Source organism: Ovis canadensis, chromosome 3, assembly GCF_042477335.2.
Source record: "Ovis canadensis isolate MfBH-ARS-UI-01 breed Bighorn chromosome 3, ARS-UI_OviCan_v2, whole genome shotgun sequence".
Taxonomy (NCBI): Eukaryota; Metazoa; Chordata; class Mammalia; order Artiodactyla; family Bovidae; genus Ovis; species Ovis canadensis.
This window is the reverse complement of record NC_091247.1, coordinates 219,974,849-219,990,311: the sequence shown is the minus strand read 5'-3', so window position 1 is coordinate 219,990,311 and position 15,463 is coordinate 219,974,849. Positions and strand designations below refer to the sequence as shown.

At 54.3% G+C, this 15,463-nt stretch overlaps 1 protein-coding gene across 1 annotated transcript in view; it reads left to right on the top strand.

The window, feature by feature from the left end:
- The window catches only part of CACNA2D4 (calcium voltage-gated channel auxiliary subunit alpha2delta 4), a 66,960-nt gene that overhangs the window by 20,687 nt on the left and 30,810 nt on the right, over positions 1–15,463 (top strand). Inside the window, exons 19-26 of the mRNA XM_069582008.1 lie at positions 2,496–2,557; positions 3,649–3,716; positions 4,150–4,195; positions 4,280–4,377; positions 5,737–5,830; positions 10,745–10,840; positions 11,798–11,925; positions 14,994–15,074. Coding sequence (XP_069438109.1) covers positions 2,496–2,557; positions 3,649–3,716; positions 4,150–4,195; positions 4,280–4,377; positions 5,737–5,830; positions 10,745–10,840; positions 11,798–11,925; positions 14,994–15,074 — 673 coding nt within the window. The remainder of the gene's footprint in view (positions 1–2,495; positions 2,558–3,648; positions 3,717–4,149; positions 4,196–4,279; positions 4,378–5,736; positions 5,831–10,744; positions 10,841–11,797; positions 11,926–14,993; positions 15,075–15,463) is intronic.

The window sequence follows — 15,463 nt, the reverse complement described above, 5'->3', positions numbered from 1 at the left end:
ATGAGATGGATGATTCACAGTACCTGCTTTCAAAGCTTACTTCAAAGCTGCAGTAACCAAGCAGAGTGGTACTGGCATGTGAATAGACAAATGGATCCATGGAACGGAGACTACGGAAATGAAACACACAGGAAAACACACCAGTCGCCAGCATATTTTCGATAAAGACACCTTGGCAAATCAATGGAGAAAGGAAAGACTTTTCAACAAATGGTGCCAGAACAATTGAATAAATGTATCAAAAGTCACTAAGATATACTCATACCATACACAAAAATTAATTTGAATGTCGCTCTATTACAAAGCTCTCAACGTAAAAGCTAAAACTATAAGGCTTCTAGAAGAAAATGCAGCCGAAAATCTTTACAACCTGAGGTTATGTAGTTTTCTTTGACAAAAGCACCAAAGGCATTAAACATAAAATAACATTTGAAAAATTGAATTTCATCAAAAAACAGTTCTGTTCATCCGGAGACACAATTAAGAAAATGAAAATCCAGACATAGGCTGTGTCCAGACCATAAAGAACTTCTCCAGATTACTAACAAAAAGTCTAACAATGTAATTTTAAAAATGTGGGCAAGACACTTTAGCAGACCTTTTAGAAATGAAGAGACAGACATGACCAACAAGCCCATGAAAAGCCCAACCAGCAACTTTAGTTGTCAGGGAAATGCAAATGAAAACTACTCCCATACCCTCTAACATAACTACAATTTGAAAGACTGATAATTCTGGCAAAGATGTGGAGAAATTGGAGTTCATACATTGCTAGTGGAAGTATAATGAAATAATCTGGGGAAGTTGGCAGTGTTTTATAAAGGCAAACATAATTTGCATATTTTGCAAAGGAATTCCTTCCCTGGTACTTACCAAGAGAAATGAAGACACACGTCCACAAGAAGAACGTTCACAGCAGCTTTACTCAAAACAGCCCTAAACTGGGAACACCCGGATGACCACCCACAGAGGGCAAACCTAGAAGTATGCCCGCAGTTTGCCCTCCCTGAAGTACTTGCTGCTTGGGAGGGAAAGGAGCACAGTGCTGACATGCTCGACAGCACGGGTGGGTCTCAGGGACGCTCCGTGGAGCAGAAGTGGCGGCGAAAGGGCTCGTGCTGTGAGCACAGCAAACCTAAGCCCTGGGGATGGCGGTCAGAGCAGAGCTCGCCCAGGAAGACGGTTGGGGGTGGGGGGGTGCTGACCGGAAGCAGGCAGAGCGATCGCAGGGGCTGCACACAATCCCCATCTCAACCTGGGAGGCAATCCCACAACAGCATACATTTATCAAAGCTGCTGAAATGATACATCTAGATTTGCGCATTTCAACTTTTCTTCAATTAAAAAAAAGAGAAAGAAAGAAAGAAAATGTTAATGCTCTCCAGTTTCAGTCTCAAACCAGCCCCACTTGGAGCCCATCAGTGCCCTGGCTGGCTCCCACCTGCCCCCATGGCTCCCAGACCCCCCACCCAACTGGGAGAGGGTCTGCCTGAAGCAGAGGGGGCCAGAGGGCATCAGGCAGGACGAGGCCCAAGCTGGGAACTGTCCTTTCTCGTTTGGTCCATAGCTGGTTTCCTATTGAAACAAACCTTTTTTGCTACCTTCTCGCTCTGCATCCCATCCAACATCTTACTCCAGTTTCCAACCCAGAAGAAAGGCCTGAAAAAAAAAAAGGCAAAGGGGATAAGGACAGCCCCATGGCCAAGTGCAGTGTGCGGCTTTCCCAGAGGCATCCAAGTGTGTGCAGATGGTACAGCCTATGGGGCATTGGAGCCCAGTCAACTCTGCCCTTCCCGCCCACTGTAAACACCCTCACTGCCTCCCAGCAGCCCACTGGGGATGCTCTTGTCGATTCTGATTTACAAACAGAAATGCGATGCCCAAGAACGTGAGGTCACTCACCCAAGCTCACCAGCCCGTGAGTGACCAGCAGGGCTTAGACTAGGGCTGTATGATGCCTGTGCCTGTCTTAGCCACAGTGCACACCCCCTGATGCCCTGACTTGTGCAAATCCAACTCAACTTCAACATGGCAGCTTTGAAAGGAAAGAGAAGCTGTGAAGGGCAGCAAGGCCTGGAGGGGTCTGGACTCCAGAGGCGGGCTGTTCCTGGTAGGATGTACAAGTGTGAGCTCCAGCCAGCAGCCTGTGCTGGTCCCTCCTGAACCGCAGCCACTGGCCAGCGCAGGGGCCACCAGCCAGCCAGGCTTTCTAGGTTTTCATTTCTGTTAACTGACAGTAACTGAGATTTCAAATTTCCATTCCTGAGTGGTACACGTGGTAACTCATGGCCCCATAGGGACAGTGCAGTCTGGACTATGGCCCTCAGTCAGGCACACCTTCCCCAGGGCTGCAGTGTGCCTGTGGGAAAAGGCCTTTGAGTCGAGGGGCGGTCCGGGGGGGGGGGGGGCGGGGCACCAAGTGGCACATGGGGAGGGAGGGAGGGGCGGTTGGCACTCCCTCCCCAGCCGGCACACTTCCCTGGTGCCTTTTTCAGAAGCGAGTTCTTTTCTTGACCAACGACTATTTCTTCACGGACATCAGTGACACACCTTTCAGGTGAGGGGCCTGGATCTCACTTGGGGGGGGGGCGCTGGGGGTGGGGTACAGTGTCAGGGCCAACCGCTCAGGTGGGACTTTCAGGTCTGGGACTGGATTCACTCATAAGTAGTTGGCATCTTTGTGATAACAGAAAAAGACCCAGGTCCACACTCAGGAAAGCTGAGGTCTACACCTGCTTTGCTGTGTGACTCAGTGTTGCAGTATGGCCCAGTGTTCAGGGCCAGGAGCTAAACTAAGTTGCAATCCCAGCTCCGCCGTTCATAGGCTGTGAGATCTTAGGCAAGTTACTTAACTGCTCTGTGCCTTAGATGTCTCACCTATAAAATGGGGGATGATAATAATAGCTGCTTCTCTGCAGTATTGAGAGAATTAGTAATAAATGTCATGATCTACCTGGAGGTCTTAAAGTGATGCAACTGTAAGTAGTTGTAAGATGAAAGGTAAGCCGTGAAGGTCTCTCAGTTTCCCTCCCATTATATAAATGTTCGGCTCCAGCGTCACGCAGTGCAAAGAGCAAATGCCCCTTCTCTCTGAATTCCCCATTGCTTGATGAAGGGTGGTCCCCAGTCCCGACTGGTCCCTGGGGTGCCTACAGGAACTTGTGACATTGTGTCCAGGTCTTTCCTTCCTTACTCAGGATTCCTGAGGTGGGGCCCAGGCGCTAGGACCCTATAAACCCCCTAGGTGGTTCAGGTATCAGCCAAGCCTCAAAAGATGATCTTCCAGGAGGGAGAGGAATACGAGGTGGGATTCTCCAGGTGGGAGGGGCCTCCCTGACCACGGGACATGTAGGACCCTGAGACCCTTCTCCATCTTTGGAGCCCCCAAGAGGTCCAGGGTTAATCCAACAGAACGCGAGTGGAGGGGGCCTTGCCCTCTCTTGTCCAGGTCCTTCTCAGGAAAGATGCTGATGACAGAGCAGAAGTCTTTGCTAGGGTTCGGGGAGGGAGGCACTCAGAGCTGGGGCGGGGTGGGGGCAGCGGTTTGTACTCACTGTCGTGGGCTGTGTACTTGGAGGGTCCAAGGTTGGGGGGCAGCAGGCCAGGCCCCAGTTGACCTCTAGCCTGTGTCCTCTGCTCTGCCTGCAGCTTGGGGGTGGTGCTGTCCCGAGGTCACGGAGAATACATCCTCCTGGGGAACACGTCAGTGGAAGAAGGTGGGTTGGCCAGTGCCCAGCACCTCTGCACAGTTCTGAGGAAAACTAGGTTCTCCAGGGACACAGGGCAGGGCCAACCCAGCCGGGGCTCTGTGGGCCGGGCCGTGCTGCCAGAGGGGCCTGTGAGTCCCGGTGCCGGCCTCTGTGCTGAGGGTGTGGCCACAGACACACACGGCCCCGGGCTCGGCTGGACACGATGAAGCCAGGTAAGCCAAGGCTTCCTCGAGGGCGATCCCAGGGGGCAGGGTGTAGACAGGAGGTGTTGGGATGGAAGGCATTTAGAGAGCAACATTACCAGGACACCACTGGGCTCCACGCGGAGCCCACCTCTGCCCGAGAAGCTGGCAGGATGCGGCTGGCCCTCCCTGCCCCGAGGCTGCTTTTAGAGCACTGGGTCCGTGAGCCCTGGACTGAGCCGGGATTCTGCTTTCAGGCCTGCACGACCTGCTTCACCCAGACCTGAGCCTGGCCGGCGACTGGTGAGGACCCGGGGCCTGGCGGGGTGCAGAGTGGGGATGGGGGGCCCCCCGGACTCGGGGTAACGGGCTCTGCCGGGTTTCCAGGATCTACTGCATCACGGACATCGACCCAGAGCACCGTAAGCTGACCCAGCTGGAGGCCGTGGTGCGCTTCCTGACCCAGGAGGACCCTGCCCTGGAGTGTGAGTGTCCCCTGGCCCGAGCTCAGGACTCTGCGGGGATGAAGGGCTGGGTGGAGGCTCGAGTGCCCTGCTTGCAGAGATCACAAATGGCTCAGGGAGACCAGAGAGATCCCCTCGAATGAGAGGACACAGCCAGTCCCCCCAGAGCCATACCAGTGACAAGGGCTCTGAGACCTGCAAGGGCACGGGTGTGTCCCCATGGCAGGGACTAGGGTCCCTTTAAGCCTCTGTCCCCCGGGCACTGTTAAGGGCCCACAGTGATGGGCACTGGCCTGCCCATTAGGTTTGTCCCCGTCACTCAGTAGGGCCCCCCGATCTCACTCCCCAGCCAGCAGGCAAGGTAAGGCTCCCTCAAGGCATCATCTCCTGCAGCCTCGATCTGTGAGTGTTCCCTTAGCGGGGTCCAGGTAACCCCAAGTCCCTGCACGAATGCAGGGCCACCCTCCACTGGGTCCCACCTCTTCCTCTTTGGAAGGAGTTGTGGATCATCCTGTCACATCAGTATCCCCCTGAGAGAAGTCCCCACCTCCCATGCCATCCCAACAAGGCCTCATTCATTCGTTCATTCCACCCACACGTCTGTGCTAGACACATTCTCCAGCCAGCCAGGCGGGGTGAGGGTGGTGGTGTTCATCAGTGAAGCTTCCGATGAGTGCAGACCAGGCCGTGCAATCACGGAGTCTGTGGTTGAGGGGAGAAGCCAGTAATGGGACCAGCACTTGAGTGGATGTAGGCTAGTCATTGCAGGGGTGATGAGGCCATGAGCAGGTATTGTGTGGGGAAGGGGCCCCTCATCAGGGGCATCACTCAAGCTGAGGGTGAAAGGACCCACCTCATGGCAGTCCTTTGGGGCCATGAGAACTCGGTGTTGTAAAGGGGGCTGCGGGTCTCTGCGCAAGTGTAAATGCCAGATTGCATGCCATCCGTAGGGTGTCCATTGTGTGGATTTCACCTCAATAAACATCAATAAATGTTTTAGAGAAAGGAAGGGATAGAAAGGGCCACCCAGACAGAGACAGGGCAGAAGCATCAGACCAGGGTATGCAGAGGCCCCAAGGCTAGTTTTGGGGGAGAAGGAGGCAGGGGCAGCTGGCAGGCAGGCCTCCTGACTTCACAGAGCCTGAGAGCTGGAGAGGCCTGGGAATCGCTGAGTTCTGCCCACACACTGGGGCAGAGGACACGGCCTCCTGGCCTCCGGAGATGACCTCCTCTGGCAGACAGCAGGGGCTCTGAGTGTTCCAGACCTTCTCTGAGGCACCTTTAGACCCTGAGGGTCAGGGCTCCTGGGCAGGGGGTGGGAGCTGAGCCCGCATGATCGCGGGGGAGTAAGCGGAGGATGGTCTCCGGACTTTGCCCCAGGTGACGAGGAGCTGCTGCAGGAGGCACTGTTTGACGCGGTGGTCACGGCCCCCATGGAGGCATACTGGACGGCACTGGCCCTCAACAGCTCCGAGTAAGTCCTGGTGCAGCTGGGTCCTGCCCCTGGTGTTCCTGGGTCAAGGCAGGGCCTCCCATGACCTGGTGGGCAGCTCAGGAGATCACCCAGGTCCTTTGGCCTAAGAAGAGGGGAGGGTGGGAAGACGTGGGGTGTCACACCCATAGACGTGGGAAGATGGTGACCCTCACAGCCCCCTGGGACAGCAGGGACTTGGCAAAGCTTCCACCGAGGAAACACCCACACCACACCCTGTAGCCCAGTTCCCAGAACCCCTCCCTTGGTGCCAGGCTTCAACTGGCAGGGGCAGGGGGGACAAGCATCAGCCCAACTGCCCCCGAACAGCACAGCTCAAGCCTTTGGGGCCCGTTTCCAGCTGGTGAGGTCGAGGCTGAGTGTGGTACAAACGTGACCTTGGTGAGTCCTGTCTCCCTCTGCTCCTCTTCACCTGGGGCGCTGGTGTCTCACGGGAAAGTGGACAAAAAGGACTGATGTGAGTGTGTGAATGCACACATGAGTACCAGAAGGGCGTTAGGCAGCGCTGAGCTGAAGGATGCAGGGGCCACACCTGTTCTTGAACAGTAAGAGTCAACATTCACATCCCAGCGATGTCAGATCTCTCCTAGACATTTAATAACCAGTGCTTCCTCTTGAAAACACCAACAGAATCTTACAGGAACAAGCTCTTAATTAAAAAAGCAAGACATGGAACAGTGCATGGTGATACGCTCCCGTTTCTGTTAAAGGGGCAGAAACATACTAGGTAGGGGGAATGTGTACACATGTAAATCTGTGGAAGACTCTGTAGGAAACAGTCCTCACTGGCTGCTCCGGTAAGAGCACAGACAGCTGACCCCAGGACGGAGAGATTTGCTCTATATAATTTTTGGTACCATGTTGAGTCCATGTGAATGCGTGTGCATGCTCGTCCCTCGGTTGTGTCCTACTCTGCAACCCCATGGACTGTAGCCCACCAGGCTCCTCTGCCCTTGGGATTCTTTAGACAAGAATAACTGGAGTGAGTTGCCACGCCCTTCTCCAGGAGATCTTCCTGACCCTGGGACTGAGCCCCCATCTCCTGCATTGGCAGGCAGATTCTTTACCATCTGAGCCACCTGGGAAGCCTTGTGTTATCTATCCAAAATTAAATGAAACTGAAGAATGAAGAATACAGTGGGCCAGCACTGTTCCAAGTACTTAGTGTACATGAAGCCATTTGATCCTCACAACAACCTGACAAAATAGATCCCATCGTTACCCCCATTTTACAGATGAGGAAACCAAGGCCGAGTGAGACAAGCAACTTGCCCAAGGTCATCTGCGTCATTAGTGGCAGAGCCAGAGTCAAAACTAGGCAGCCGGTTTTCAGTGGCTGGACTCTTGGCCCTCTGTTCTATCCTGCCTTCTACCATGGGGGTGGGTCATTGGGTTTAGTGAGAAGAGGTACAGTCTTTATGTTTCCAAGTTCAGAAATTAGCTGGTGTTTTTAATGTCGGGAGGACACTGAGGAGCAAATATATTTGACCAGGGAGTACGTCAGGAAAGATAACCTGGGGTAATCAAAAGAGCATGGTATTGGCAGAAAAACAGAGACGTGGATCAATGGAACGGAATTGAGAGCCCAGAAACACGTGGATAACTCCTACTTGACAAAGGAACAAACAATATACGCAGGAGAAAGGACAGTCTCTTTAACAAATGGTGTCCGGAAAACCGGACCGCCGCACACAAAAGGAGAAAGAAAAGAAAAGAAATTATAGACCACTGTCTCACACCATAAACAAAAATCAGCTTAGGATGCATTAAAGACTTACATATACGACCTGGAACCAAAAAACTCCTAGAAGGAAACATAGGCAATGTGCTTCTTAACATCAGTCTTTAAAAAGTAATAATAATGGCATTTATCTACTTATTTTTGGGTAAACTGAGTCTTCGCTGCCGCGCAGGCTTTTCTCGGCTGCGGAGAGCGGGGACTGCCCTCGACTTGCGGCACTCGGGGTTTCTCACTGGGGCGACTTCTCTTTTGTCGCACTCTAGGCTGCTCAGGCTTCCCTAGCTGTGGCTCCCAGGCTCCAGAGCGTAGGCTCAGCAGCTGTGCGACTCAGGCTTCGCTGCCCCCCAGTTTGTGGAAACTTCCTGGGTCGGGGATCGAACCCATGTCTCCTGTCTATAATGGTCCAAGAATGGCAGGCGGATTCTTTACCACTGAGTCACCAGGGAAGCCCCAGACATCAGTCTTGACAAGATCTTTCTAGATCTGTCTCTGCAGGCAAGCACAACAAAAGCAAAAACCGACAAGTGGGATTACATCAAACTCCATATAGAAACGTGCACGAGCATGTGCTTACGTATCTATGCTTACATATTTTTAATGGAAGAATAAACAAGCAAGCAAAGAGCTTACTAATAAGAAGAATGAAGGGGCAGAGGGATGGAGACAGAAACAGATTCTTCTGAACATGGTTTACTTTGCATATTTGACTCTGGGACTGTGTAAATCATGTCATTATAAAATGAAATTAAATTTAAAAAATAAACTCTGAAAATGTGAAGGCAAGTGAAACGAACCTGGTTGTGAATCAATAACCACACAGCAGGGACTTCTGTCGAGGGACTTGAAAGCACAGAACTGTAAACTCTAAACAAATGAAAATCTTAAAAACTGTGTTCCATAAGCACATTTCTAGACACTATATTTATTGGCACTGTTATTCCAAACTACATGGATAGACAGAGCAAATAGTGTCACTAATGTCGTTAGGAACAAGATTTTCAGCAGATGAGAAAAGAGGCACAAACATTTTTTAAGCTTTTTTTGATGTGGACCATTTTTAAAGTCTTTATTGAATCTGTTACAATATCGCTTCTGTATTTTGTGTTTTGGTTTTTTGGCCCCGGGGCATGCAGGATCTTAGCTCTCTGACTACAGATCAAACCTGCAGCCCTTGCACTGAAAGATGAAATTTAACCACTGGACCATCAGGGAAGCCCCACAGTGCAGATTTTTTAAATCAAAGTTGAGATGGAAAATTAAATATGGATTGGAAATATCAATGAACTCATGATGTATTTTCCCTGAAAGAAACAAAGAGGAGATCCTTGTCCACTGAAAGGGCTGACCTCAATGAGCACCCCAGACCCAACCATGTGGAGTTTCAGTGTCCACTCTAGGAAGCCCTCGCTGAAATGAGCCAGTGACCCCTGGAGAAGTATCTACTTCCAGGACCGGGGCAGAAGGTGGACAGAATGAGCCGGGGGCATCTCGTCATCCCAAGTGCAAGTCAGTAAAGACTGAGGAGGTTGTGCTAACAGGACACTGGAGACAAACTGAAGAGGCTCCCACCGGCCAGACAAGGGGTGGTCGGACAGCATGAGTGGGCCCACCAGACAAGAGGCAGCAGATGCGGCAACAGCTGTGGGTCAGAGCACAGCAAACACTTTAAAATCCTGGGTTCACTGCAGCACCAAAAAAAAAGATCTCAGTCGTCTTTGCAAGTTGGCTATTATCAGAAAGATGAGCGATAATAAGTGTTTGTGAGGATGTAGAGAAAAGGAAACCGTTGTGTTCAGTGAGTGGGAATGTAAACTGATTTTGCCACTATGGAAAATGATGCGGAGGCTCCTCCAGAAATTTAAACAGCACTATCACACGATCCAGCAACCCCGCTGCTGGGCGTTTATCCAAAGGAAGCAAAGACAGGCTACTGGAGAGATGTCTATCCGTGCCTGTCCGCTGCTGTGTTGCTCACAGCAGCCAAGACACGGAAACAGCCTCAGCGTCCACTGGTGGATGAACGGATAAAGAGGAGATGTGGTGGATGTACTCAACGGACTATGACTCAGCCTTGAAAAAGAAGGGAATCTTGCCATTTGCAATGACGTGGATGAACCCAGAGGGCATTATGTTAAACGAAATAAGCCAGACAGAGACACAGGAATACTGTGTAATATCACTTACATGTGGAATCTTTTTTAAAAAGGTAACTAACTCAGAAACAGTGAAAAAGTGATTACTGGGGGCTGGAGGGGCAGTGGGGGAGGAGACGGGGGAAGTGGACAGACCTTGTAGGATGAGTAGGGGCTGATTCTATTCAGAATACTGGATTTTGTAACTGAGATGAGCTAAGAAAGTGGAACAGAAGTGTTCACACATGCACACACACACGCACACACACACACACAATGGAGGGAATCCTTTCACAATATATAAATATATCAAATCACCATGACCCATGCTTAAGCTACCTTACAATTTTATGTCAGTTATACGTCAGTAAAGCTGAAATCTGGGACTTCCCTGGCAATCCAGTTATTAAGACTCCACCCTTCCAATATGCAGGGGGCGTGGGTTCAAACCCTTGTCGATCTAGGATCTCATGTGCTGCCCAGTGTGGCCAAAAAATAAAAGGTAAAATTTTCAAAAACAGCTGAAATTTTTAAAAAAGTGATGACCTCCCATGTGGCATGGTCCCCACAGGGCCACTCTGGGCCTGTGAGAAGGCTCGGGGCCCTCCAGCCCGCGGGCCCTCCCCAGATCTTGTTGGTCTGCCCAGACTTCTCTGGGTAGACATAGAAGTCTGCTCCTTCCCAATCTCAGGAATAGGGCAAATATGTGAAACCGGCTTCACGGGACACGGTGCTGAGTGTGTGCTGGGCACAAGGAGTTACTTTCCTTTTGTCCTGGGGCTAAAACCTCTCTTCCTGAGTCCCTTCTGTCTGCCAGAGTCAGCTGCTGCCCCAAAGCTGAGTGCACGCAGCGGGCAGAGGCCCAGGGGGCCCCGAGCAAGGGGGAATCTCACAACAGCAAAAGCCAGTGCCCAACAGCCCCCGAGAGATCGACCACAGGACCTGGCTCTGGGAGGGGCCTGTGAGTCCTCCCCGGCACCCACCCTGGCCCAGCGTGATGACACCTGCTTTGTCTGCCCACAGCGAGTCCGAGCAAGTGGTGGACATGGCCTTCCTGGGCACCCGGGCCGGCCTCCTCAGAAGCAGCCTGTTCGTGGGCTCCGAGAAGGTCTCCGACAAGTGAGTCCCGCCGGGCACCAGGAGCAGAGTCCCTGGGGTGTCGCTGTGGTTAGTGAGCAGCCTGACGCCGGACTCCAGGAGTGTAGGGGAAGAAGGGTTGGGGCTGACAGGCTGGGGAGCCAGAGAAACCTGCCTCCTACCCGGGCTCACACCACCCTGGACAGATCCCCAGCAGAGGAGGGAGACAATCACCCCCAAGAGGGGAGCAGCTGCGGGCGCCCACCGGGATGCGTCTCTGAGTGCCCAGCTGGATCTGGCCATGCAGTGCTTGTTGACGACGTTCCCCCTGCCCTGAGCCCACGATTCTGCCTCCCACTCCCACCCCAGGTTGACCGGGCAATGTCCAGAGATGTTTCTGTTGTCACAGCTTGGGGAGAGGGGCTTGCTACCTGCAGCCAGTGGGTAGAGACCAGGGGGCAGCTGTGCACCCCACTGTGCAGGGGCCGGCCCACGACGATGTCCGCCCCAAACGTCCACGGTGCTGAGTCTGAGGAGCCCCACTGCTGGCAAAGCCTGAATTCCAGAAGAATCCCACCCAACCTGGGGCCACCCCGCCAGCGTGTCATAAAGAGCAGAGTCGGACACATATGAGCCCCTCTGCGACTGTGCGGCTTCTTCCTGCAGACACGCTACTTGCCCAACAGAGGAATCAGGGTTTATCCAGAAGAAACACAAGCAGTTTACAAGGCGATGAAGGCCTTTCATTAGGCAGAACCCCTGCTCTTCCCACGGTGTGCCTGCTGATGCACCAGCATCTGATTCTGGAAAAGGCAGGAATAGCCAGGGAGCGTCGTCTGGGACAATGCCCCCTTAGGGGCTAATCTTTCCTGCCTACACCTCCCCCAAGGCAGAGGGGAGTCGCTCCCCTGGCCTGGCCACGGTGACCTTGTAAGAACAGAAGACAGGGAGGACCGTGCTCCCGGATCTAGGGGACGTGCCAGGTCTTTCTCCTTGCAGGAGGTTCCTGACTCCGGCGGATGAGGACAGCATGTTCACCCTGGACCACTTCCCTCTGTGGTACCGCCAGGCAGCCGAGCATCCTCCTGGCAGCATGGTCTTCAACCTCCGTTCGGCAGAAGGACCGGGTAAGCCATATCCAGAGCTCCAAGGCCAGGGCATCCCCACTCCCCCCAGGGATACAAGACAACCATCCAGACCTTGGGGTCCCCTCCCACTGACCTCCACCCACACCCAGGGTGGGTCATTTCATTCCCTGGTCAGCAGTCAGCGATGCCATTTAAAAGCTAGAACAAAGGAGAGAGGTTTGACCCAAAAGTCAGAAAGGGCTGGATTCCAGCCCAGATTCTGCATAGGAGGCTATTGGGACAGTTGGCCTCTAAGAATTTTCTATTTCTAAATTTCTGAGTGTTTCTGACAGATGCTCACACCATGAAAGAAACAGACTTTATTCCGCAGTGGGGACGAGAGGGCTGGGCTGTCGATGTCTCCCAGGAGGGCAACCCTGAGCCCCAGCCAGCCCCTCAGCCACTCCTGATAATAACAGGGTGCCTCCCGGCTGCCAGGTCACCAAGGGCTGAAGGGCCTGAGGAGGGTAGTGAATGGGCCTCAGGCCCCAGCCAGCACAGGCCTGCTCATCCAGTGACTGCAGGGGTGGGTTCAGAGCTGCAGCCCCCAACCCCTAACCCAGCAAGAGATGGCCCAGAAAAGACGCCAAGCAGCTTCAACAGAGCCCCAGGCAAGCTGCACAATGTTCAGGACAGACTGGACCCCGGAAGCCCAAGAGCTCACTCTCTCGATTCCCACTTGAAGAGTCTGTGGTCCAGAGAGGGTCCACGAGTCCCCCTCTGGGACTTTGACCCTGCACAGTGAGCGAGAGGGCCCAGAAGTATCCATGTCCACCAGGCCAAGTGACCTGAGGGGGCAGGAGAGGAGGAAAGGGGAGGAGGGCGGCTGGGGGTCGACTTGGGGTGGAGGCTTGTCCTCCCTCCAAGGTGTCTGTCCACCACCACCGCCACAACCACCCCCAGGCAGCCCAGCGAGAGCCGCCCCCACTGAGCCGCCCTCCAGATGCCTTCCTGTCCATCCTCCCATCGCGTTACGCAACACTTATCCACACGTAGCTCATCTGGCATGCACGGCCTCTTCTTACACAGAGAAAGTCTGAGGCTCACCAGGACCACACAGTTGGGGGGAGGGGGGCACAGGGCCAGGGTCTCACTGCACGTCACTGTGTGTAAGGCAATGGTGGGGCAGGAGGCAGGCTGTGACCTCTTCCCACATGGAGCCCAAGCCTCAGGGGCACCTCCTCCTTCCCATATGTCTAGAGCAGGAGGTCCGTGAGGTCGTCAGAGGTTCTGGGGCGGCACCGTGCCCCCTCCCCCAGGTGACAGGCTCCCTCCTGCCCATACTGTCCCCAGAACGGGCCTGCTGGTAGCCTTGGAGGGGCAGGGGGCAGGAAGGTGGTGGGCAGAGCTGAGTGCAAGGCGAGGAGGGAGAGCTGGGGGCCAGCAAGGGGACCCTCATACATTCCCCACCCCCAACTGCAGAGAGAGAAAACAACCTGTATAATGGGGGACCCCGAGTAGGCTGGCAGGGTTCAGCTGCAGGATGAGGGGAGGCCCATCTCCCCAGGCTGACTCTCAACCCTCCGCCTGACCCCAGGACAAGCCCTGGCCAAGCTCAGCTATCTCTTGCAGTCGGTGCTAAGACTGCCAGCACGGAGCAGGGTCTCGCCAGAGCCCTAGTGGCTCAGGCCTGTGGCCTCCGTGCCCACAGCCCCCTTTCTGGGGCCAGCCCCAGGCCCCACCTCCACCCCCTGGTAGCTGGCTCATGCAGCCAGGTGTGGGGCCGGGTAGCTGCCCAATGACACAGATGCTAAGACCCCCAACATCCCCAGAGACCGTTTCATCAGGGCTCCACCCCATATGCGGGTGTCCCTTCCAAGCCCGTGGAACACACACAGCAAGTCTGTCCTGGAGGCAGCCTGCTGCCGGGGCAGCCTGCAGGGGGTCACCCCATCAGTATCCTCCAGACATTTCAAAAGCAAGCGGGGGAAGCCAGCTTCCGTTTTAGAGAAAAGGAGAGAGAGAAACAGCCACCCATGCAGAGACATGTGTTCCCTTGTGTCTTCATCATAGCGAACTCCTAGACCCCAGGACAACCTTCCGTAGAGTCAGTTCCTAGAATCAGAGTTATTTTCCATTTCTGTGAGGTATTTGGTCCCAGCAAGGTGTGATGGGTGGTGCTGGCCTGGAAAGAGCAAATGGGAGAAACCAGTGGTTGATTTAAGCTTCCTCACGGCCGACACTAGGAGTCTCATGACCTATTTGTTTCAAGCAGTGTCTGATGAGAGACATTCTAACAGGAGAGAGAGCACGTGATAAAACCGTACCTCTTTCTCAGGAATCTTAGTGAGGAACTTGACCCCATGGACAAGAGCGCCCTGAAGAGCAGGTTCAGGGACGTGAAGTCCAGGAGCCGCGGGTGCGCTTGTCCACACCCCTCAGCGCGGAAGCTCTGTGCGGATGCGGAGCTCGAGCTGGTGCCACGCCTGGCAGCCTGGCTCTCCTCGGAGCTGGAGAGGCACCTCCAGGCGGGCCCTGGAGCCTGGCCGAGTCCCCAGAGCACAGCTGCCAAGCGGGCAGTGACATGGAGGCCCCCAGGGTTTATGGGGGCTCTGTGGATGTGTCAGACGCCAGCTGGCCTTCTGGGCCCCATGCAGCCCTGGCATCTGGCTTCCCAAAGGGGCTGTCATTGCCACCTTGACTCACGTGACTGATGAAGGACAACTCAGGGTCAGCTAGCTCCTTGTCCGGGAACACACCCCGTCTCCCACTTGATAGGGCCCTGAGATGCCATGCAAGTCCCTGGGTGGGCTCCAGCGGGGTCCCTGGGCTCCAGCGGGCAGCTGCAGGCAGGCCAGTCAGCAGTTGGGGACCTGGCAATGCTATGCCATCCAGAGGGGCAGGGACCACCTGGCAGCTTCAGAGCTGCACGGGGAGGTGGGCGGCACCCTGCCTTTAGGGCATATGTAGGAGACACTCAACAAAGACCGGAGGTGGGTGGTACCAGGCAGCCCCCTGGAAGCCCCCTACTCGCACGGGGAACATGGTGTTTACCGGGCTCCCCAGCCTGCCCCACCTTCAGCTCCTCCTCAGGTGCTGAAAGTGTGACTTGGCAATTTTTCCCCCAGAAAGTCCCAGTGAGCCTGCGGTGGTGACCGTGAGCACAGCCGTAGCAGTGAACGTGGACAACAGAACGGCCATCGCTGCAGGTAGGGGCTGCCCACGGGCTGCAAGGCCAGGCGGCGGGGAGAGAGAGTCGAGAGCAAAGCTCAGGTGTTGCAGGAGGCCTGTGTGTGGTCTGCAAGGCCTCAGTCCATACAGATGAAATGTGGGGCTGGGGAGTGAGGGGAGTCTTCCTAAGTCACTTTGTTTATAAAACCGTGATGCCTCAGTATTTGTGCATAAAGTTAAGCCCAGAGAGGTGAAGAGATCTGCTCGAGCTCACCCAGGACAGAGACCACCCAGACCTCCTTCCCACCCTCTGCGTGCTGCTCCCGCCTCCACTGTCCGCCAAAGGGAAGAGGGGGCTTGTGACTCAGACCCTGATGTCTGAGCCCCTACACAAGCCCAGTGTTCCCGTGCCAGTTCTCCTCCAGCC